Source organism: Lolium perenne, chromosome 2 (assembly GCF_019359855.2).
Source record: "Lolium perenne isolate Kyuss_39 chromosome 2, Kyuss_2.0, whole genome shotgun sequence".
Classification (NCBI taxonomy): Eukaryota; Viridiplantae; Streptophyta; class Magnoliopsida; order Poales; family Poaceae; genus Lolium; species Lolium perenne.
The window spans coordinates 153550588-153574102 of record NC_067245.2 but is presented as its reverse complement, the minus strand read 5'-3'; the positions used below and the strand labels follow the sequence as shown (position 1 = coordinate 153574102).

At 43.5% G+C, this 23515-nt stretch overlaps 2 protein-coding genes across 2 annotated transcripts; both read left to right on the top strand.

The window, feature by feature from the left end:
* Nucleotides 1-3305: 3305 nt before the first annotated feature.
* Nucleotides 3306-7035, top strand: LOC127322077 (cyclin-L1-1). Its single transcript, XM_051351026.2, has 8 exons — nt 3306-3609; nt 4673-4754; nt 4845-4985; nt 5218-5384; nt 5771-6032; nt 6115-6454; nt 6541-6582; nt 6676-7035. Exons 1-8 carry the CDS (start codon nt 3458-3460, stop codon nt 6726-6728), a joined length of 1239 nt encoding a protein of 412 aa, XP_051206986.1. The 5' UTR covers nt 3306-3457; the 3' UTR covers nt 6729-7035.
* Nucleotides 7036-8412: 1377 nt separating this feature from the next.
* Nucleotides 8413-13261, top strand: LOC127321979 (probable sucrose-phosphatase 1). Its single transcript, XM_051350930.2, has 9 exons — nt 8413-8678; nt 9312-9380; nt 9478-9777; nt 9878-9979; nt 10088-10282; nt 10383-10670; nt 10875-11061; nt 12674-12720; nt 12894-13261. Exons 2-9 carry the CDS (start codon nt 9321-9323, stop codon nt 12981-12983), a joined length of 1269 nt encoding a protein of 422 aa, XP_051206890.1. The 5' UTR covers nt 8413-8678; nt 9312-9320; the 3' UTR covers nt 12984-13261.
* The last annotated feature ends 10254 nt before the right edge of the window (nt 13262-23515 follow it).

Genomic DNA, 23515 nt, shown 5'->3' with positions numbered 1-23515 from the left:
CTCTTGTGCATCGGACTTGGTCTCACTTACGCCATCCCTGAATGTTAATATTTGTGTTGACCAACAATGTATGAGGCACTTATTCCATTTTGTCATTCCATTTGCTTTGAGATTTTCAAAATGCCGATGATTAAAATGTTTGGTCACCGTACACTCGGGGGCGGCGTAAGTGAGCCCGGTAAGATAGCACAAATATCAATCTCTTGTGCATCGGACTTGGTCTCACTTACACCGTCCCTGAATGTTAATATTTGTGTTGACCAACAATGTATGAGGCATTTATTCCATTTCTCTTGTGCATCGGACTTGTTGGTCTCACTTTCTTCCATTTTCATCATAGTAGGAACTGGATGAAGGACCCCGATGCAAGCGAGCCTTGTGGGTAGAGATGAGGGAGCAAAGGAGGAACCGGATGAAGACTACTTTGTAGGATGAAGACTACTTTGTATCTCGAAATTGTGAATTTTGTATGAATTAACAGTTGTATGCAAAACATTTGACACTTGCCACTATATATGTATCTCGATCGGGATCTAAGTAATGTGATGATGATGTCTATGTTATATCTGTGCAATGTACATGATATTTATATTATATCTGAATGTTGCTGTATATAACATGTATATCTGTATATTGCTGTCTATAAACTGCATGTGTACAGCAGGCAGCACAAAATCGTGTATAATACAAGCAAATTCTGTGGCGCACTCTTTTCTGTGGCGCACCTAAGAGCACGTGCGCCACAGAAACGTTAACTCTGTGGCGCATGGGCTGGTGCGCCACAGAAAGCTTATTTTTGTGGCGAAGTTTCTGTGGCGCACCTCCCATGCGCCATAGAATCCATTTTTTGTGCGCCACTGATGAGGCTTTTCCTACTAGTGAAATTTTGAAGAAAAAAACTATGTGTAGACAGTGGGCGGAATGATTGGTACATTTTTTGTGAATATTAGAAGACTGTTTATTTTACGAAATGGGCATCCATGTCGGCTTGACTCCGTAATTGGGAGCCCATACTCGGATTGTGTGATGGCGTGTGATGCACACGTCCGTTGGGAACCCCAAGAGGAAGGTGTGATGCGCACAACAGCAAGTTTTTCCCTCAGAAAGAAACCAAGGTTATCGAACCAGTAGGAGATGAATGCCACGTGAAGGTTGTTGGTGAAGGAGTGTAGTGCGGCGCAACACGAGGGATTCCGACGCCAACGTGGAACATGCACACCACAATCAAAATACTTTGCCCCAACTTAATAGTGTGGTTGTCAATCTCACCGGCTTGCTGTAAACAAAAGATTAAACGTATGGTGTGGAGAATGATGTTTGTTTGCAAAGAACAGCAGAACAATGATTGCAGTAGATTGTATTTCAGATGTAAAAGAATGGACCGGGGTCCACAGTTCACTAGTGGTGTCACTCCAATAAGATAAATAGCATGTTGGGTGAAAAAATTACAGTTGAGCAATTGATAAATAGAGAGAGCATATCAATGCACATACATATCATGATGACTAATATGAGATTTACTTAGGGCATTACGACAAAGAACATAGACCGCTATCCAGCATGCATCTATGCCTAAAAAGTCCACCTTCGGGTTAGCATCTGCACCCCTTCCAGTATTAAGTTGCAAACAACAGACAATTGAATTAAGTATTGTGCGTAATGTAAACAATACAAATATCCTTAGACAAAACATTGATGTTTTATTCCTAGTGGCAACAGCACATCCATAACCTTAGAATTTTCTGTCACTGTCCCAGATTCAATGGAGGCATGAACCCACTATCGAGCATAAATACTCCCTCTTGGAGTTACAAGTATCAACTTGGCCAGAGCCTCTACTAGCAACGGAGAGCATGCAAGATCGTAAACAACACATATATAATAGATCAATAATCAACTTGACATAGTATTCCATATTCATCGGATCCCAACAAACACAACATGTAGCATTACAAATAGATGATCTTGATCATGATAGGCAGCTCACAAGATCTAAACATGATAGCACAAGAGGAGAAGACAACCATCTAGCTACTACTATGGACCCATAGTCCAAGGATGAACTACTCACGCATCAGTCCGGAGGCGGGCATGGTGATGTAGAGTCCTCTGGTGATGATTCCCCTCTCCGGCAGGGTGCCGGAGGCGATCTCCTGAATCCCCCGAGATGGGATTGGCGGCGGCGGCGTCTCTGGACTTTTCTCGTATCGTGGCTCTCGGTAATAGGGTTTTCGCGACGGAGAGAATATATAGGCGAAGGGGCAGAGTCGGGGGACGCTCGAGGGGCCCACCCCATAGGGCGGCGCGGCTAGGGGTGGGGCCGCGCCCCCTAGGGTGTGGCCGCCTCGTCGCCCGTCTTCGTCTCCTCTTCGAACTTCTGGAAGGCTCCGTGGAAAATAAGACCATGGGCTTTTGTTTCGTCCAATTCCGAGAATATTTCCTGTGTACGATTTCTGAAACCAAAAACAGCAGAAAACAGGAACTGACGCTTCGGCATCTTGTTAATAGGTTAGTGCCGGAAAATGCATCAAAATGATATAAAGTGTATATAAAACATTTGAGTATTGTCATAAAACTAGCATGAAACATAATAAATTATAGATATGTTTGAGACGTATCATTGTGTTACATCACAACTCAATATCAATATGGCCGCTTTGTGTGGGAGATCCTGTGCACCGACCTGGTCGGCACGGACGGACCACCGCACACCCCAGCGCGGGGATGTCGGGTCGGCCCAATTTGTTTTCAGTTTCTCATTTTTTCTTTCAATTTCTTCTCTATTATTTTTAAATTTTGAATAATTTTGAATCTGAACAATTTGTGAATTTGAACAATATTTTGAATGTTAATATTTTTAAATTTGAACATTTTTCGGATATGGAAATTTTTCAAATTCAAATATTTTTCAAAATATGAACATTTTTTAATTTGGACATTTTTTAAAAACTGATTTTTTTTCAAATTTGAACATTTTTTCTCATTTGAACATTGTTTAAGATTGAACTTTTTCATAAAAAGAATTTAAATTTTTTAAATTGTTTAAAATCTGCTTTTAAAAAATTAAACATTTTTTAATTGTTAAAATTTTAAAATCTGCAATTTTTCCAAAATTTGACATTTTAAATCAGAAACAGAAAAAGAAAAGCAAACAGAAACAGAAAAAAAAAAAGGAAACGGCCAGCAGCTAACTGGGCCGGCCCGTACTGCTCGCGGGTGTGTGCGTTGCGCAGTAGGCGCCGACCTGGTCGGTGTATAGTAAGTGCCCTTGGGGTTCCTCAACTCTGCCTCCCCTTGCTCGGGCCAGCGCCCAGCGATTCCGCTTTGCCTCTGGTTGAGAACTCGCCGGCCATCCCACCGCGTCTCTCCCCCAGCCGCCGCGCCGCCGCGCCGCCCCGCCCAGCAGGGGGCTGCCGGCTCCGGCCTGATTTGAGGCGGCGAGTGAGCAAGGGAGGACATGATCTACACGGCTATAGACACGTTTTATCTCACGGACGAGCAGCTGCGGGACTCGCCGTCGCGGAAGGATGGGATAGACGAGGCCGCCGAGACGACCCTCCGGGTCTACGGCTGCGACCTCATCCAGGAGAGCGGCATCCTCCTCAGGCTGTATCCTTTTGTCACCCCCCTCCACACCCTTCCGTTTACGCTCAGATTTCGCTAGTTCCTAGGGTTTCGTGGTTAGCTTCGGTAGGAGTTGGTGTAAATTGAGTTCTTTAAAGTGCAATTTCGCATGCAATTGCGGAAAAAAAGAAGTGCAGTAGCGCAACAGGGTCAGGAATGCCTACATGAAACACCGTTTTTCAATTCTAGTTACTTGTCAGTGCTAGGATTAGGAATACCTACATGAAACACTCGAAGGTACAAATTGAGTTATTGGTTGGCTAGTTGCTTGTCAATACCCTTTTTATGCTTTATACGTATATTTGTTTTGAGGTCCCTTTTGGCAGAATGAACTTTGTGAGATTATATGTGTTACTTCGTATTGACCATTGGGGGTTTCAAGGAGGAAACTTGCAAATAGATCTCTGCATTAGTTCGGCTGTTTATGATGTAGTAGTAAAATAGGAACTCTCTTGCCCCCTACCGTACTGATTTGTCTGAGAATAGTTTTAGGTCTCTGCATTAGTTTTAGGTGCTTGCAGAATTCCTGTCTTTGTGAATCACTAAGATGCCTTTAGATGACCAGAAGCCACATTTCATCTGTTAGATATAAGTTGAAACATGATTTCTCCTTATTGATGGTGTATGATTTAAGTCCCTGGTTATATGGGTTGAATGAAGCGGCACTTTTGGTTAATGATCTGTTGTTAGTACAGTTTGCTGATTTGCCTTGTTACACCATTTTAGCTTGTGCATGATATTGTTGCCACAAAATAGGGAAAAATAATGTCAGATGGAATAGTATCAAGAGTTGATGCCATTCGCAGTGAATTTATCTTTTATCTAAGAAACCAGTAAAGATGGGGTCCATAATACACTATCGTTAAAAAAATGTCATACTGCCTATTTGAAGATGTCACGAGGATGTATATGGCAAAACTTCAGATATATTCAGCATTTTGGTCGTATACTGACATATGGCCAAAGAGCGTAGGATCACTGCATTTTAATTTTTTCCTATTCTCACTTTAGTTTATACATATGTGCTGTATTCCTTGACGTAAAAAAGACCACAAGCAGTGATGGCCACAGCTCAAGTACTGTTCCATCGTTTTTACTGCAAGAAATCATTTGCACGATTTAGTGCTAAGGTAAATAGGTTCCTCTCCACTTTACTCTGGCCGAATCATTCTTAGACTCTTACATACTGAGCTAATGAGCTTGTTTCTTTATTCTTGCAGAGACTTGCTGCTAGTTGTGTTTGGCTAGCTGGGAAGTTGGAGGAGAGTCCTAGGAGATCAAAGCATATTATATTTGTCTTCCATAGAATGGAATGCAGGAGAGAAAACCTACCAATAGAATACTTGGATGTATTTTCATCGGTATGTTTTGTTTGAAATAACCAGAACTCCATTTCCTTTTTCCTTTTTCTTAGAAACCTTTGTACGCTTAAGTACTTAATATTTATGGCAGCAAGAAGCCAAAACTTTTTATGCATCTCTACCTAGGTTTTTGAGTTGCTGCTGACATGTTCTGTCACTTTAACTTTTTGAATATATATGATGTCTTCTATGGATAATTAATTGAAAACGGTTGCTCTTATCTTTGCTGCAGAAATATTCAGAACTCAGGCATGATCTGATAAGGACCGAGCGGCATCTATTGAAGGAGATGGGTTTCATTTGCCATGTCGAACATCCTCACAAGTTCATCTCGAACTACCTTGCAACACTTGAAGCCCCTGAGCTGACACAAGAAGCATGGAACCTTGCTAATGATAGGTACCCTTCCATCCTAGATTTTCTTCTTGTTGTTAGTTGTATTTGTGTTGCATCGTATCTGGAAACTGTTTATTCTAATACATGAATCAATGATGCTGTCATATGCTCTGATGTTCTATTCTGGCAGCCTGGTTGGGACCCATGTGCACATGCATTCATCAGGAATGTACTTGCTAAATTTTCATCTAACAGATATATTAAAAAGATGGGCTTTGAATTTGAATAGTCAAGAGGCTCACCATATGCACATGCACTCATAAGGAATGTTCAGTGGGTGGACGCTAAAACCTTGCATTTTACTTGTTATGTACAGTATCATTTTTAGGTGCCTTTTCAGTTGTACTCGGTTAAATTTCCACATTAATATTCAACATTTGGTGTATCAGCTTGCGGACAACTCTTTGTGTACGGTTCAAGAGTGAAGTAGTAGCATGTGGAGTCGTGTATGCTGCAGCTAGGAGACACAAGGTTCCCCTCCCTGAAGATCCTGCTTGGTGGACAGTTTTTGATGCTGACGAGGCAGGAATTCAGGAAGTTTGCAGGGTTCTTGCTCATCTCTACAGCCTCCCAAAGGCACAATATATACCAGTGTATAAAGACAATGATTCCTTCAGTGTTAGAAGGGCCTCTGATCCACAGGCTTCTAAGGTAAGGAACGCCACTATTTATTTAATTTTGGAATTGTGAAGTTATTTTTTAATGATTATTTGATTTATTCGCACTTACGCAGGAGAGTCCAGCAAGTGCCGTTGCTAGTGATAGGGGTACCCCTGCACCTTCGAGTTCTAGCCAGGAGAAGAGTTCACTGGGCAAGGCAGGAACAGAGAAGGTGAAGGAAAAAAGTAATAACAAGGATAAGCCGTTGTCTGATGAGCTAAACGGAAAAGGAGACAAGGCAGTGAATTTGAAGTCAGAGTCTAATGTTGATCGGGCTGAGGAAAGAGAAAGAAGCAGATCAAGAGGCCGTGACCGTGATAGCAGGGGTAGAGATTCTGATCGCGAGAGGGGGCGTGATAGAGAAGTAGACAGGGATAGAGCCAAGAGACACCGTTCGAGGGACAAAAGTTCAGGTACTATCATGAACATTTCTGTTGGGGACAATATTGTTCGAGATGTATTGCGTCCTCATTTTGACATGATGTCCCTTCCTATGCAGGATACTCGGACAAGGAGAAATCAAGGCACCGCTCGTCACGAGGTATGCTTGCGCAGCAAGACTCACATAAATCGATCCTGTTTTGTTCATCTCAAAACTTATGTTTCTTATATGTCTTCTTTGTTGCGTTTCCAGACCATGGCGGTTACCACTCAGCTGGTGACAAAGATCGGCACCGGCGTCATTGATCCAGCTGAGCTTCCCTGTTGTACGAAGAAGATATGGGTAGAGAACCACCAAGGAGCGCCAAAAGCGTGAGATGAATTTGGTATCATCTGACGTGTTACATTAGCAAATCAGGCCTTATATGTAGTACTCGTAGTACTTCTGAACTATCCTTTTGTACTTTTGATTTTGCTGAAACAACTTTGCTACACAGAGAGTAGCAGATGGCTTGTAAGAGGGAACAAGGACAGGAGTCTGCAAGTACTTGCCCACTCCCATTTTAACATGAGAGCTTTCCAGATTGATTGTGACATAAACATTTTGAACTCTCGGCTCCATCTTTCCAGGGGTATAAAAACGTTGGTGTTGTGTTGCTTGCGGGCGGTTCCCCAGGGCTGGTAGCATGCCGATATGAAGGTCCATAATTGTTAATCCAGGCCCTGACACGTGTATCTTCACATAATTGATATGCTGAAACTGCTGGTGGTGCTTTTTAGGGGGAATAATATGCTTCATGAACGTTTGTTGCATACGATCGAACATTAGCTATTATAAGATACGGCATATTTTGTCGACGTGTCTACAGATAGAGGAAGCCTGGCAATCAGGCAATGTCGGCCTTCAATCTATCGTACGTGTAGCAGAGTTCTTCAAGTAGTTCCGTTCCAAAGGAGGGAGTACCATTTTCTCAGCTTGAGGTGAAAACTCAGGATTTGGTTTTTGTTGACCGAACTTGACTATCCGGTTGACTAGTTTGTTGTCCGGATGGTGTAAACAGCGGGAGATGAAGTTTTTTTTTTTTGACGTGGAAATAGCGTTTCCATTAACCAGATTGCTCAGCAATATCGATGGCATCTAAATCAGAGACAAAGTCTGGTACCGCACCCGCCCACCCAATACAATCGATCTCGGCAACAATATTACAACTTGGAGGAGCAAAACTGAATTCAAAAGACTCTAAAGAGCTTAGGCTGGTGCCAACGCGGGCTGGAGTGGAGGCGATACCGCCCGCGACGGGGCGAGAGGCGGGCGAGACGCTAGCGGCGGGCGGTGGTTCCACCGCCCGGCGGTAGGGGGCGGTACCGCCCGCCTATAGCCCGCGTTGGAGGCGAGAGCGGGGCAAGAGGGAGGCGATAGCGGTGCTAGTGGGGGCGGTAGGGAGGCGATAGGGAGGAGAGAGAAAGTGAGAGCTGTCACTATAACCCGTGCACTGGCACCGTGGGGTGAGAGTGAGGGTAAAAGCTGACGTGGCGAGGCTATAGTGGGGTGATGCATTGGCACCAGCCTTATGCATATGCTCGGAATTTCCTTGGGAAGAACGCTGCTGGGTGATAGATCATAGGTCTTCTTCTCCGGGGCTGAAATGGATGCCAATGTGACATGTTGGATAACTTGGCACATGTGCATTTTATATCTCTCTTGCCGGTCAACCGTTGCAAAGGTGTTTGTGTATGCAAATTATCTCGAGCATTAATATAAATCTCTAATATCCTTTTTTTAGACGGAGTGAGTATTACATATATCATCTAGAGAGAAAAGGATAAGAGAAAAATAAAACGCATGACCTTATTTCGCAAAAAATGATAGTCGGATATGCCATTGGATGGGTGGGAGATGCTGGGCATGGAATCCTGTGGTAGGCATGGACGTGTCGATCGATAGGAGGGAACGGTTGCAGCCAAGGAGCGCCTCTTCACCACCACCAACGAAATTCGGGAGGAAGAACCACGAAGGCGCTCGCCGCTCGCCCATCTCTCCCTCCCGAAACAACCGCTCGCCACCCGTCTCCCTGCCCTCGCCTCCCCATTCCCCTCCCTCTTCTTCCCCTGGCCACGGCCCCCTCGATCGGACCCAATCTCCACCACACGCGCCTCCGGATCTCGCGCGCCGCCTCCAAGGGGATCCTCCCGTCCTCCTCCGCCGCTCGGCTGGGCCGTCGTCGAGCGGGGATCGACCCGGGCTCTCCGTCGCTGGTAACCAACCCTAACTCTGCTTGGATCGTTCTTAAGATTCTGGTATGGCGGCTGCTGTGCTGCTCGCTCGTCCCTATTCTAGGGGCAGTGCCGTGCTGACGTGACGTGATTGCCTGGCATGTAGCGGCTTGGCAGTACGAAAACGCGGAGAATTAGTTGCTTCGTAGTTTCGTGTTTGCACTGGTTGATTGGGACTTTGGTTGTGATTTTTCTCGTTAAACTTGACAATGTGTTCCTGTTTCGCATTGAGTGCGTGCGTAATCAAGGTTGGGTGTGGTGTTTTACTTTCTGGAAGAAGCGTACGTGGCCTGGAGGCGATTCATGGCATGCCCTCGTTGTGGTCGATGGAAAAATTGGGATAACAGGATGTTAAATAATCAGTTATTATTTCAAAAGAGCATATTAGGACTACTTCTCTTACTTGCTGCTTTGGCTGCCTGTGAAAGTCTCGGTTTATAGTTAATAATAATGGTTCATAGTTAATAATGTCAACGATATGAATAAACATTATATCTTACTTGCTGCTTTGACTGCCTGTGAAGATCTTGGGTGCATAGTTAATGATGTAAATATGCACCCAATATCTTCCCTTCCAATCTTTAATTTCTCGCTGAGCGACAGCCATCTTTGCAGGTTGCTAAAATGGATAAGCTCAATGGTTCTGCGCGTCTCATGATTGTTTCAGACCTCGACCATACAATGGTATTTGTCTAAGCCCCTAGCTTGGATTTGTCCACAGATAACTATACATTTTTGTATGTCCAACTAACGTGCAGCTTATTGGGGTTCGAACTTTCAGGTTGATCATCATGACGAAGAGAACTTGTCTCTGCTTAGGTTTGGGGCCCTTTGGGAGTCTACTTACTGTCAGGATTCTCTACTTGTCTTCTCGACCGGAAGATCACCCACTCTCTATAAGGAATTGAGGAAAGAGAAGCCTATGCTAACTCCAGACATCACTATTATGTCGGTGGGCAGCGAGATAACTTATGGCGAGGCCATGGTTCCTGATGATGGCTGGGAGGAATATCTGAACAATAAGTGGGACAAGAGTATTGTTCTTGAGGAGACCGCTAAGTATTCTGAGCTGAAGCTTCAGGCATGTTTGAGTACTTGCACTGCTTATTTTCCCTTCATTTATGTTCATTTTGATTGCTAAACAGAGAGCTCTCTGTTGACATACACTTGCATGAATGCAGGCAGAGACAGAACAGCGTCCACATAAGGTCAGCTTCTTGGTTGACAAGAAGACTGCGCAGGAAGTGATCAAGTCTCTCTCTGACAAGTTTGAGAAACGTGGGGTGAGGCAGCATGTTTATTGATGTTAGGTTTTAGTTTTGTTTAATTTATTCTTAGAAACATGTACTTTTGGAGTTTGTGTGGTTAACTCCCATATTTATTCTTAACAGGTAGATGCGAAAATAATCTATAGTGGTGGCCAAGACCTTGACATATTAGCTCAAGGGGCTGGAAAGGGTCAGGCGCTTGCATATTTACTCAAGAAGTTCGCCTCATGCGGGAAAACACCAAACAATACTCTTGTTTGTGGTGACTCTGGCAATGATGCAGAATTATTCAGCATCCCTGGTGTGCACGGTGTCATGGTCAGTATACAGTAACTTGCATGAAGCTGAAGCGTCTATAAAATTTCACCTGTGAATGAATATGACTTCACTGCAACTCGATGTTCTAAAATTTTATTAGGTTAGCAATGCCCAAGAGGAACTACTCCAGTGGCGTGCAGAAAATGCGAAGGATAACCCTAAGGTAATTCATGCAACTGAGAGGTGTGCTGCTGGTATTATTCAAGCTATCGGGCACTTCAAGCTAGGACCTAATGTTTCTCCAAGAGACGTTGAGTTTCCTTACGTCAAGGAGGACTCTTTCAAGCCTACAGCGGCTGTTGTGAAGTTCTATGTTCTCTGCGAGAAGTGGCGTAGGGCTGACGTTCCAAAGACTGATTCAGTTATAGAGTACTTCAAAAACATCACAGTATGTATCTGGCTTTCCACTTCGATCTACACTCTTAAATAGTTTGGTTAGATTTTTTGTAAATCTCGCCCTCTTCTGTCTCGGTTTCTCAGGCTTTCTAAATCAGAGGAAATGCCATATTTTCATTTCGAAAACGCACATGGTAATGCCATGTTAACATTTTGTTGATTTTCAGATTATTTTATTTATTTATTGTGGTTGTAGGATGCAAGTGGAGTTATTATTCATCCCTCTGGCCTTGAACTTTCGATCCATTCTTCCATCGATGCGTTGGCTTCATGTTATGGTGACAAACAAGGGAAAAAGTACCGATCATGGGTGGACAGACTAGTTATCTCACAGACTGCTTCTGACAGTTGGCTTGTGAGATTTGACTTGTGGGAGGCAGAAGGTGAGTTATTGTGATTCTGCAAAGTATGCTATTTTGTTTTATACAGTTACTGTGCCGTAAAAATCTTGAAATCCATTTTTTTTTTAATTTAATACATGTTGTTCAGATTGTAATGTATTTTTGCCCAATTTGTATCCGCTCAATAAGAGCTATTTCTATTTTTTCCATAGATTGTTGTTATTTATGGTTTTGCTTTACTCGACATGTAGATGCCAAGCAATAGTTTTAGGGTCATGCTAATAGGTTTTGTATATTACTTTGCGCACATATCTTTTTTTTCTGTTGCAAAATAATGAGTGCTTTAATCAGTTACAGAAAGTACAATGCTAAAGTTGCAGTGTAGACTGTTGTATAACTCTATTCTTGCCAGATGTTATGGACCTTTTATAGTACTTCCTCTCTTCCAGATTAATTGAAGTTCTAACTTTGTCCCAATTCAGACTTCTTTAAGTTTGGCTAGTTCTACTGATAGAGATTTGGTGCACATGAGCACCAGTGATCTCATTATTTAAAAAAAATGAAAAATCATATTTCTAAGTTTCAAAAAAATCTAAAAAGAAATCATGATATAGCTAGTAATGTATCTCACAGTCGTGCAAATTTTCAATTGAAAATACTGTGTATTTTGGGCTACACAAAAATAACAAAATTGTAGATCTGAGCATAGTGATTTCAAATCTCTAAAATAAGACAGACTTTGTCATTTTTGTGCAACTCAGAATACAAAACATTTAAAGTTGAGATTTAGCACGTTAGTGGGATATATCATTAGCTACTTCAGAATTTTGTTTCGTAATTTTTTGAAACCTGTAAATATAAATTTTTGAATTTTCTAATATGGTGAGAGCACTGGTGCTCGGGAGCCAAAATGATTTTTCGTAGTTCTACAGACAAATATGTTAAAATCTACGGTATCCAATATATATAGTATGAAACTATATCCTATGATGAAGCTAATAAAAACGCGTTGTAGGTTTTGATATACTCGTCTATAAACTTGGTCAAACTATAGGTAGTATGAAATAGTCTAGATTGTAGAACTTATCTGACACATGAATCCCTCTACTAAATATGTAAGCATCAATGGCTACTGGATGATAATGGCAATAGGTTCGAAGTGCTTTGCAAAAGGACAACAAATAGGTTGAAGCGTTGGTAGTCATACCCTGGGTCAGTTGGGGATGTCAAAAATCAATCTCGGTATATGATTAACAGAAATTGTGCTGCAAGCTAGTGAAAACATTATAGCTACCTGATTTGGCATGTTCCCTGTTAACAATGGCTACCTGAAAACGATACGGCTACCTGATTTGACATGTTCCCTGTTAACAACGGCTACCTGTAAACGATATTGCTACCTGATTTGACATGTTCCCTGTTAACAATGAGATATGGGTTACTTTAGCATGCCTTTGCCATTTGATTCTGTCGGATGGACATGACCCATCATATCCGCATATCACATAACCTGTTCAATAGTGAGACCTGGATTTCAAAGTTTTTCCTCCTGTCTTTAATTTTTAAACACGCTCCTGTGTTATGCAAGTAAATCTTATCTTAACAAATCATTCTCAGCTGAATGTGTAATACTCTAATGCACTGCTATTTTCAGGTGATAAGTGGGTGTGCTGTTTGACAACTCTTGCGCTGAATGTAAAGGTATATCTCTTCTGTTCAGCCAAAACCTGTCCCACTCCTCAAAATATGCTTATTCTTTGTGATTGATATGTGCTTCCATCAACTTGTGAACATTGTTTTACCTCATTTTATTTTTTTGAAATTTCAACATGGGTTAAACTATGATTTTTTTGTTTTTGTTTTCATGATCTCAGCCTGAAACCCCTGGGGGTTTCGTGGTAACACACATCCACAAGACATGGCTCAAAGAATATTCCGGGGATGAGCAAGCATCCAAGCTCTAGACTGGATCTCCACCGGCGGCGCACGGGAAGGAAATTTTCTTGAGAATCAAATAAGAAGCGCACAGAAAACACGAGAATTTCTTTTTCTTGTTCATAATGTTAATAAGTGCTCCCAGACACTACATATATCATACTGGATGGAGTCTACGGAGGTCTTGATGCTTCGGCTAATGCTTACTTGATGTGTAAGATAAAAATATTATATCTTGTTACTGCGTGAGAAGCTGAAGTAAATGATCCCAGTCCCGGTACTATGTCGATGGACTTGTTATTGTTCAGTGATATCGCGCATATTGCAAACAAGGTCATAGGGTTAGCACTGAACTGGTCAACTGCGTTTGGCGTTGAAGGCGCAAAATACACACGGCATAATGACAGTTCTCCCGTGTGAGCTAGTGTGCTCATTTTGCTTCCATTTTAATCATCCTCAATTGATTACTATTTCTCTCCATTTTGTACTAGTTTCTTTTTGCCTACAGGTTTCAGATTTGAAAAAAAAAAACATCTCACTTTCGTTTTCGATCAAATCCTGGCCGCACCAAAGTCGACGAAAATTTGGAGTGATATCGGACTTTGGTCAGCCAAACCCTGAACCTTATGTTCTTTTCACTGAAAATAAATCAGAATTCAGGAAGCTTTACCCAAAATTTAAATGATGATTTTTTAGAGAAGCATGCATATTTTGGGGGCAGCCAAAATTCAGTGAAATGTTGAACCCTCCTATAAGAGAATCAAAAGACATCGTTTCCCAAACCCATGAACCAGAAATCAATCAGCAGAACCATATCCTTTATATTTCCATGAAGTTCTGGCTACTAAAAAAATAGATAAACACTTATTGCAAGGGAAAAGAAAAACTAACACCACTGAAACTACAATCAAGCTTGCTAACCTCCAATAAAGATAAGGCACCTGCCTGCCTGTCTACTACGAAACAGAGGAGGGGCATGACCCAACCAACCAACAAACAACCTAATTGTCACTCTTTTACATCAAAAACATTGCACGGTGTCGCCGCCTCTCCAAAACCCTAGCCGCCTCCACTTCAGCCTCCTCCATAGATCTGTTCCCCCTCCTCCAGTCGGCTTCGCCGCCGTCGGGAGGAGTGGGGAACCCGATCTATACGTGGAGTTCATGGTTTTAAAGGCGTCCGTCCGAGCGGTCCGAGACTGGAAGGCGTCGTCGTCGCCTTTGACTTGAGCCTAAGGCGCCCAAAGGCGTCGCCGAGGCGTCCCAAGTCGTCGCCTAGGCGTGAAAATCTCTGCCTTCCTCGCTTCTGGACGCCTCGGTCAGGTCGCGGGAAACTGTGCGATGGCGGGAGGGAAAACTGAAATTGGCGGTCCTGGGAGGGAAATTGGGGGCCAGGGATGGGGAAAGAGAGGGAAGAGGGAGAGGGGAACATACTAGGGGAATCGATTGGGAGAGAAGAGAGAGAGGAGGGAGCTCCTCTCACGCGGCCTCCCCAGCTCCGGCCAAGCTTGTGGCTGCCTCTCCGCCCGGCCTCCTCCTCCTCCTCCTTGCCCCATGGAGACGGGAGAGGCGGCGGTCGCTGCGACGGGAGAGCCGGCGGTCAGCGACGGGAGAGCCAGGAGAGCAGGCGGAGCTAACGAGTGGAGGACGACGTGCTCGTGTGCGCTGTTCCTGGGATTGCTAGGGTTAGGATAGTTAGTTGGGTTTTTTGGGCTGAAAGGGGCTTTTGGGCTGAAAGAGGACGACGTGCTCGTGTGCACGTCCAGCTTCAACTTCAACAGAGGCGTCGCCTTGCAACGCGCCTTAGGCGCCTATGCGTCCAGGCGCCCCCCATCGCCTTGGGACGCCTTGGCGCCTTTAAAACCATGGTGGAGTTTCCAATAAAAGTAGTGTGTTCAGTTGATAATGTAAGGATTTTGGTAGTCGTCTTCTTATTGGTTTCCCCTCAATGGAGATGACATCGTTTGCAATAAGTGATCTTCGGGCTTTCGTTCGACGACGAGATCTCCTTCCCGACGTCAATGGTGGTGTTGAAAGATTACAATACTCTAGCTACGGGCTTTCGGATCTTGCTTCGCTAGATCGATTTTGGATCTTCTGTCGTTGTTGCCGCGAGGAGGATTATCCTCGCAGTTTTTGTCCCGGCTGCTACGTCCTCGACAATGGTGATTCGTATTCTCGGCTCTCCATCGACATCAACAAGGCTAGTCGGTTGTTATTCCCTGATATACTGGTGCTGGTACTCTTGCCGATGTTGAATGACTGTTTTAATGGTTGCGCGCGTGCACGCAGCCTTGGCTGCCTTCGTTGATATTTATAGGTCTATGGTTCGTTATCTATTTTTGGTTGCCTTCAGAAGAGTACAAGATTATGTTCCGGAAGAAAAAAAATGGAGACCTCGAAGAATTGTTAGTATCTTTTAGACTTTATTTTGTAATCGTTGGAGTCAGCTCGTGAATCTCTACCATGTACTATTTGTTACTATGAATATATGTGGTATTGATTGTCAAAAAAAAAAAAAAACAGAACCTCAATGGAAGAATCCAAACCGCACAGAAGCCCGTGCATGATGTCCGAGGAGAACAATTTATGCGCAGATGTGATTAGTAGTCTGTACTAGCAGACAGTCGATGGATGATTCAGAGGACATATGATGATGCTGTATATGGTTGGTGCCCACCTTCCAGGAATTCCCCTGCACCCAGAATATAACACTGCCTGATGAAATATCCCGGCATAACGACAGTCGACGACTGCTATCACATCATCAGGATCTGGAAGTTAATATAACGTGATTACTGAATTAGTCTTGGGATGCAATGGTGAATAGTTGATGTGCGTAAACAAGGGAAACAAAATAAGGACACATGATTGTAAATGTTTTAGGTATAAACAGTTTGTTTGATGCTAGCTAGTAGGACCTGTTCTTTTTTCACAAGAGATAATCTAGTGTTAACCAACAAAATAAGTAGTCTGAATTCAGATGTTTAGGAGACAGCGGCAAAATATGAGGAAGCTCTCGTGTCAAGGTTTACAGCCATCATTAGAAGTATGGCCAACTAGTTCAAATCTTAACAGAGGTTGAACAACTAGTGATGTCTTCAGAACTAGAAGTATGGCTAACTAGTTCAAATTTTAGTAGAGGTTCAGTAACTAGTAATGCCTTCAGAACTTCGAGCATGGCAAACTAGTTCACATCTTAGCAGAGGTTCAGCAACTAGTAATGCCTTCAGAATTCATAGATTGAGTTCATAGGCTAATTGAGCATAATGCTAAGCTCACGGTAACATCATTTAAAGAAAACAGAGCGGGATGGCGATTAAATCATGAGTCCAAGCTATTTTGATAAATAGCTATTACTGAAGCATTTTGCATGCAAAAGTACACTCAAGAGGAAGAATTTCGTTCCATATGCATCAGACAGTTACCAGAGACACAACGCAAGGTTCTGGAGTCTTTGTAGTGTCGATGGGTTATTCAGAACATATGATGATGCTGTATATGGTCGGTGCCCACCTTTTAGGAATTCCCCCGCACACAGAATATAATTCTGCCGGTGAAATATCCCAGCGTAACCAAGAGCCGACAACTGCTATCATATATCAGGATTCAGTAAATAATATAACGTGATCACTGAATCAATCTTTGGATGAAATGGTGAAATAGTTGATATGTGCAAACAAGGGAAACCAAATGAAAAAGGAACCCGTGATGGTAAATAAATATTAGGTATAAATTGTTTGCTTGATACTAGCTAGTAGGACCTGTTTTTTTTTTATATGAGATGATCTAATATTCTAATGTTAACCAACATCGTAAGTAGTCTGAATCCAGACGTTAAGGAGACAGCAACAAAATATGAGGAAGCACTCGTTGTGAGGTAGGTCATGATTGGAATTATAGCCAACTAGTTCACATCTTAGACAAGGGTGAGCAACTAGTGATGCCTTCATAATTCATAGATTGATCTTCGCAGGGTAATTGAACAGAATGATATGAGCATAAATCATTAGATGAGGAACAAAAAAACAGAGCTGAATGAGGAATAGAAAGAGGAGCGATTACTATTGAAGTACTACTGTAACTGCTACAGTGCTACAGCGCATTGGCTTTCTCAGAGAACATCAGGCAATTTATTCTTAAATAAATAGATTGTAGTATATCGTAAGCATGTGGATCAGACAGCATGAAGGCTATCTTCCTCTCTCTGGATTCAACTTGAAACGAAATGAGCTTGTCGATCAGGTACCACATTCTCCAATGAAGCGGTGAGCATATATAGCTGCTGGCTACACTGTCCAATTTATCCGCAGGTACCAGCCTGATTACCGGAGAAGACAACGAATTCGACCTAGAACCTACTGCAGGATATAACTCTCGAGTGCCGGCATCAGAGATCAGTAAGAAGAACACAAGGAAGCATCGGAGCACAACCTGATGCTTAATGTGTGTCACTGGTAGGCAGAGAGAGTTGCAAGATCATGCTAATTCCTAGAGCGATAAAAAAGGATTGGCAGTCTGGCCGGGGATGAGGCCGCACGGACCGAGCCGATTCCACCCATCAGCGAACAGGTGCCGTTGCTGCTCGGCATGCCAGCAGCGCGTGACTCCCGCCGAATCAGGAGTGCGTCCAGAAGGCCTGCGCCGACGTAGGGCGATGCCAAGCTGCACATTCGTGCACCGTAATGGAACACGGCCCCTACAATGCGTCCCAAGCCCAGTCGATCCCGCCACCTTAATGCCCCCGCTAGGGTTACAGACCATCGCTACTTGGCTCGGCGATCACACATGACATCCGCCACTATTTGAACCACTTCATCCAGACATAAGGAAGCGGTGTGGGACTAAAGATTGACTACTCACGAATGCATCGCACCGATCTGCTCTGAACCGCGCGCGAGGCCAAGCGTGGCCAGATCGGAGCCTCAATGCGATCTCGCACCCTGAGCGCACGCCATTACACACGCCACAGAAATCGCTACCGCCGTCTTCCTCGCACTCATCTTCAATATTTTAGTGATAATTTCCATTGCAATTAATAATTTTTCGAAAGGAAGATTTGAGCACATTTGCATAATTTAAGTTTTGAGGGGTTTAAGTGTTTAACCATGCAACTAAATGACATGATGCCATGAGTGGAAGTACAATATATCATGATGATGACAAGATAATTGTCCCAAGGTTTCTACATATCACGGGCAGGTTATGTGGCCTCTGGAGCGCAGAGAAAATATGGCGATCATATTGAGTAGGACAGAGAACATCATACATTTTTTTCTTAAGTAATAAATCGATTCTACATCATAGTAAGCTAAGCACGTTGAGCAGGTACCAGTCCTAGGCTCATAGGTTAGAAAATCAATCCTTATATGGAAGCTACCATATCTCTGATGAGTATATATAGCTGCCAGCCTCTGTTTTCCATGTTGTACTGATCGACGTTAGGGGCTTAAGCAGGTTATAAATCTCGAGTCCTGCGTCATAGGTTAATACATTGCAGAAGAAAGCATCCTGATGCTTAATGTGTATCAGTGACAGACAGACAGGGAGGTTGCAAGACGGTGGTAATTCCTAGAGCGATAGCGACTGTGAAGCATCGGAAGATTTCTGGCAGTGAGGGAGAGTGCCTGCATCCAAGAGGCAGAAAGATCAAAGAAGAAAAATGTGTATATAGTCCCATCTCTTCGTTTTCAGTACGAGATTTGTATGACCGAAGGCTGAGAAAAGAAATAAGAAAAAAAAGAGGAATTTGTCTTGAGTTTGGTCATTTCTCTATCCAGAAGATTCTCTGTGTATCGTGACTGCTCATACAATACAATGGACCTGAGGGTAGCAGTGTTGTTTTTCTGAGGTCGGAGTGGCTACCATCCCTGCACCCATCACATAGTACTAGTTTCTTTTTGGTTACTATTTCTCTCCATTGATTCCTACAGGTTTCAGATTTGAAAGAAAACATATCACTGTTTCGTTTTCGATCAAAATCTGGCCGCACAGTTGACAAAAATTTGGAGTGATTCGGACTTCAGTACGGCAAACCCTACTGATAGTGAATCAGAATTCAGGAAATTTTACCCAAAATTTAAATGATGATTCTTTAGAGAAGCATGAATATTTTGGGGGCAGCCAAAATTCAGTGAAATGCTGAACCCTCCTATAAGAGAATCAAAAGACATCGTTTCCCAAACCCATCAACCAGAAATCAATTATCAGAAGCATATCCTTTATATTTGCATGAAGTTCTGGCTAGTAAAAAGTAGATAAACACTTATTGCAATGGAAAAGAAAAACAAACACCACCGAAAGAACAATCAAGCTTGCAAACCTCCAATAAAGTTAAGGCACCTGCCTGCCTATCTACTGCCAAACAGAGGAGGGGCATGAACCAACCAACCAACAAACAAACAGAACCTCACTGGAAGAATCCAAACCCCACAGAAGCCCACGCATGCTGTCTCAGGTGAACAAAATTCATGCGCAGAGCTGCAGACAGTGCTGTGATAAGTAGTAGTCTACTAGCAGACAGTCAATGGATTATGGATGATTCAGAGGACATATGATGATGCTGTATATTGTTGGTGCCCATCTTCCAGGAATTCCCTGCACCCAGAATACAACGCTGCCTGATAAAATATCCCAGCATAACGACAGCGGACGACTGCTATCATATCATCAGGATCTGGAAGTAAATATAACGTGATTACTGAATTAGTCTTGGGATGCAATGGTGAATAGTTGATGTGCGTAAACAAGGGAAACAAAATAAGAAAGGACACATGATTGCAAATGCTTTAGGTGTAAACTGTTTGCTTGATGCTAGCTAGTAGGACATGTTCTTTTTTCACAAGAGACAATCTAGTGTTAACCAACAAAATAAGTAGTCTGAATTCAGATGTTCAGGAGACGGCGGCAAAATATGAGGAAGCACTCGTGTCAGGTAGGTTAACAGTCATCATTAGAAGTATGGCCAACTAGTTCAAATCTTGGCAGCTGATCGAGGTTGAACAACTAGTGATGTCTTCATAACTGGAAGTATGGCCAACTGGTTCAAATTTTAGCAGAGGTTCAGTAACTAGTTTTCTTCTTAAGTAAATCGATTCTACATCATAGTAAGCATGTGAAGCAGATACCAGTCCTAGGCTCGTATGATATACAATCAAGGACTATCTTTATCCTTATATGGATGCGATTGAAAGGAGATACCATGTCTCTGATGAGTATATATAGGTGCCAGCCTCTATTTTCCATGTTGTACTGATCGACGTCAGGTAGCTGTCCAGTTTATTTATACAAGGAGCCTTGGGCAGGGCAGGGTATAAATCTCGAGTCCCGCGTCAGAGATTCAAAGAACATTGCAGAAGAAAGCATCCTGATGCTTAATGTGTCTCAGTGACAGACAGATAGACAGGGAGAGTGCAAGATCATGCTAATTCCTAGAGCGACAGAGACTGTAAAGCATCGGAAGGTTTCTTGCAGTGAGGGAGAGTACAAGATCACGATAAAAAAGTGAAGACTAGATTGAGAGACAAAAGGATTGGCAGTCTGGCCGGGGGTGAGGCTACACGGACCGAGCCGATTCCACCCATCAGCGAACGGGTGCCGTTGCCGCTCGGCATGCCAGCAGCGCGTGACTCCCGCCGATTCAGGAGTGCGTCCAGAAGGCCTGCGCCGACGTAGGGCGATGCCAAGCTGCACATTCGTGCACCGTAATGGAACACGGCCCCTACAATGCGTCCCAAGCCCGGTCGATCCCGCCACCTTAATGCCCCCGCTAGGGTTACAGACCATCGCTACTTGGCTCGGCGATCACGGATGACATCCGCCACTATTTGAACCACTTCATCCAACCATAAGGAAGCGGTGTGGGACTAAAGATTACTCACCGATCTATTCTTCCATCGGACTCGTGCGTGCCTCAACGCCAGCTCCGCCTTTGGCCGCGCGCAGCTTATCCTTCGGAGTCGATGTCAACGCCAGACTCTTCTCGGAGACGGAGACGGACTGTCCCATGGTGGTCGAACCGGAGTGCTTTTTACACAGATCGGATCGGATGCAGCTCCATCCGGCACCGTTAGCATTGCGCGGGCGTCCCCTACGTGTTTGACGATTTCATTGCTTAACTGGGGCTCTGCTAAGCAGTCCATACACGGTCAGGTCAGGTTATCTTCAGCTAGTAGCTTTACCAGGTGGCTCTCGGCAGCTGATCCTGTAAACAATGTGGCAGATGAAAATTCCCAGCAAAATTATCAGGTGGCTCTCGGCGAGCTTTGCATAGTCCACTAATCGGCATCATCTGTTAGAGTATATCGTATTGTATATGTATAGCAGTATAGGATTGTATTTGTAATACTTCCCCTATATATTGAAAGAGATCCATACTGCACGTCGGGACGGCCAATCTGTCCATGTCTTAATTTTATCATGGTATCAGAGCATGCGACCCTTATGGCCTGACCTAAACCTAGGGTTCCGCCACGTCTCCTTTCGGTTCCGCCGCTGCTGTTGCTGCACCTCCTTGCGCGATGGCCGTCGTGTCTTACCTCGTCAAGCTCTTCACCGGCACTCACCATGCTGGTGACCTCGGCCTCGATGCCGTCCATGCCGGTGTTGGAGACCTCCAACCTCTCTATGCCCGCCTCGGTGCCGCCCATGTCTGGCCTTGGCACAATGCCGCCCCTCTCAGCGCTCACGGCCACCGACTCGATGCCACCAATGTCCTCGTCTGCGGCCATCTACATCGATGTCCTAGTCGCGGCGACCATGGTACGGCTAGCCGGGTACCCATTTCTGGGGTAATCATCCATGGCCATTAAGCTCACAAGCTAAAACTACATGTTCTGACGTACACAAGTTAGTCCGCTCCTTTGCAGCTCACCAGTGGAGACGAGGCATTTCGTCCCAAGCCCCTGGGAGCAGTGGCGGCGTTACAGGTGGACCAACCTGGGCCGTGGCCCACCCTTTAATTTGAGTTTTGTTGGTATTATTCCGGCCAACCAATAAAAATGGCCATTATATATATGTTGTTTAGGCCTAGTTTGCAGACCGGCCCAATCTTCCAGTTGATGCATGCTCCGCCACTGCCTGGGAGCAAATGTCCCCGTTTTGACCAAACCGGGACCAATGGGGGGCATTGGTCCCGGTTCATCATGAAAACCCTTTAGTCCCGGTTCGTTTGGACCCTTTAGTCCCAGTTGGTAATACAATCTGGGACTAAAGGGGTGGCCTCTGGGGCAAAAGCCTTTAGTCCCGGTTCGTATTACCAACCGGGACTAAAGGGTTTTTGGGTTTTTTTACGTCCCCACACACCTCCACCCCCCCCCCCCCCCGCCCCGTGGATCGCCTTTTTTAACACTGTAAAATATAAAAGAAAATGATAGAAAATTCAAAAAATAAAATCTTTTCAGATTCTTGTATGTTATGAAACCTACTATTAGGGAAAAATGGTAAACCCGGTTAGCCAATTTTTAGATTCTCAAAATTCCAAATGAAAATATGAAAGCAGGAAGATTTTAGTTTTTGCCAGAAATTCGGAATTTATATTTTTTAATTTTTTAAAATAATAATTACATCATGCATAAAGATTACTATTACTTAACCATAAAGTTAGCCAATTTTTAGATTTTCAAATTTTGAAGTTTGGCAAAAAATATTAAAAAATAATAAATTAACAAACAATTATAATACAAATTAATATTTTAATATTTTAAAAAAATAAAATTATAATAGTATTACCACAACATGTTATTACGTCATTAGTTTTGTTTATTAAAATAATTATTTGGAATTCAAATAATAAATAAGTGTGACATCGACCAACATGTTAATAGGATTGATATGATACTAGTATCACAACATGCGCGCGAAGCTCTTGGAAGTGGGACGGGAAAGGAACTTGGAAGTTAAGCGTGCTAGTGCTGAAGTAGTGGAAGGATGGATGATCGAGCGGGAAGTTGGACCACAGATAAGTAATTTGACTAGAGATTAAGCGTAGTTAGAGATTAAGTGTAGTTAGAGACTAAACTAGTTAAATAACTGAAATACTAAAAATTCTGAAAAAAATAGGAAAAAAAGAGCGAAAAATAATTGGGAATAACCAAATGGATTAAAAAAATAACGAAATAACCTTTAGCCCCGGTTCGTGTTACAAACCGGGACTAAAGGTCATTTCCTCAACGCACGCCAGAAGCCCACGTGGCGGAACCTTTAGTCCCGGTTTAATTTACAACCGGGACTAAAGGGGAGGGCCTTTAGTCCCCGGATGGTTGGTCCCGGTTCCAAAATCGGGACTAAAGGCCCTTACCAACCTGGATTACAGGTCCTTTTTCTACTAGTGGCTATTATCTGCTCATGATCTATGTTGATGGCTCCATCCTCTGCCCCAACCCCCACGTCATCATCACTCATGTTGGTGACATGCATTAGCATGCAGACGAACCCAGGACTAAGCTGTCCTCCATAACTCGTGTTTGAGGCCTCGAAGACTCTCAGTGGAGTTATTGCCTCTACCTCCATCGCACGATCTTCAGTGATTTGAAAACAGATGGCCTAGCTGAAAAGGGAGAACA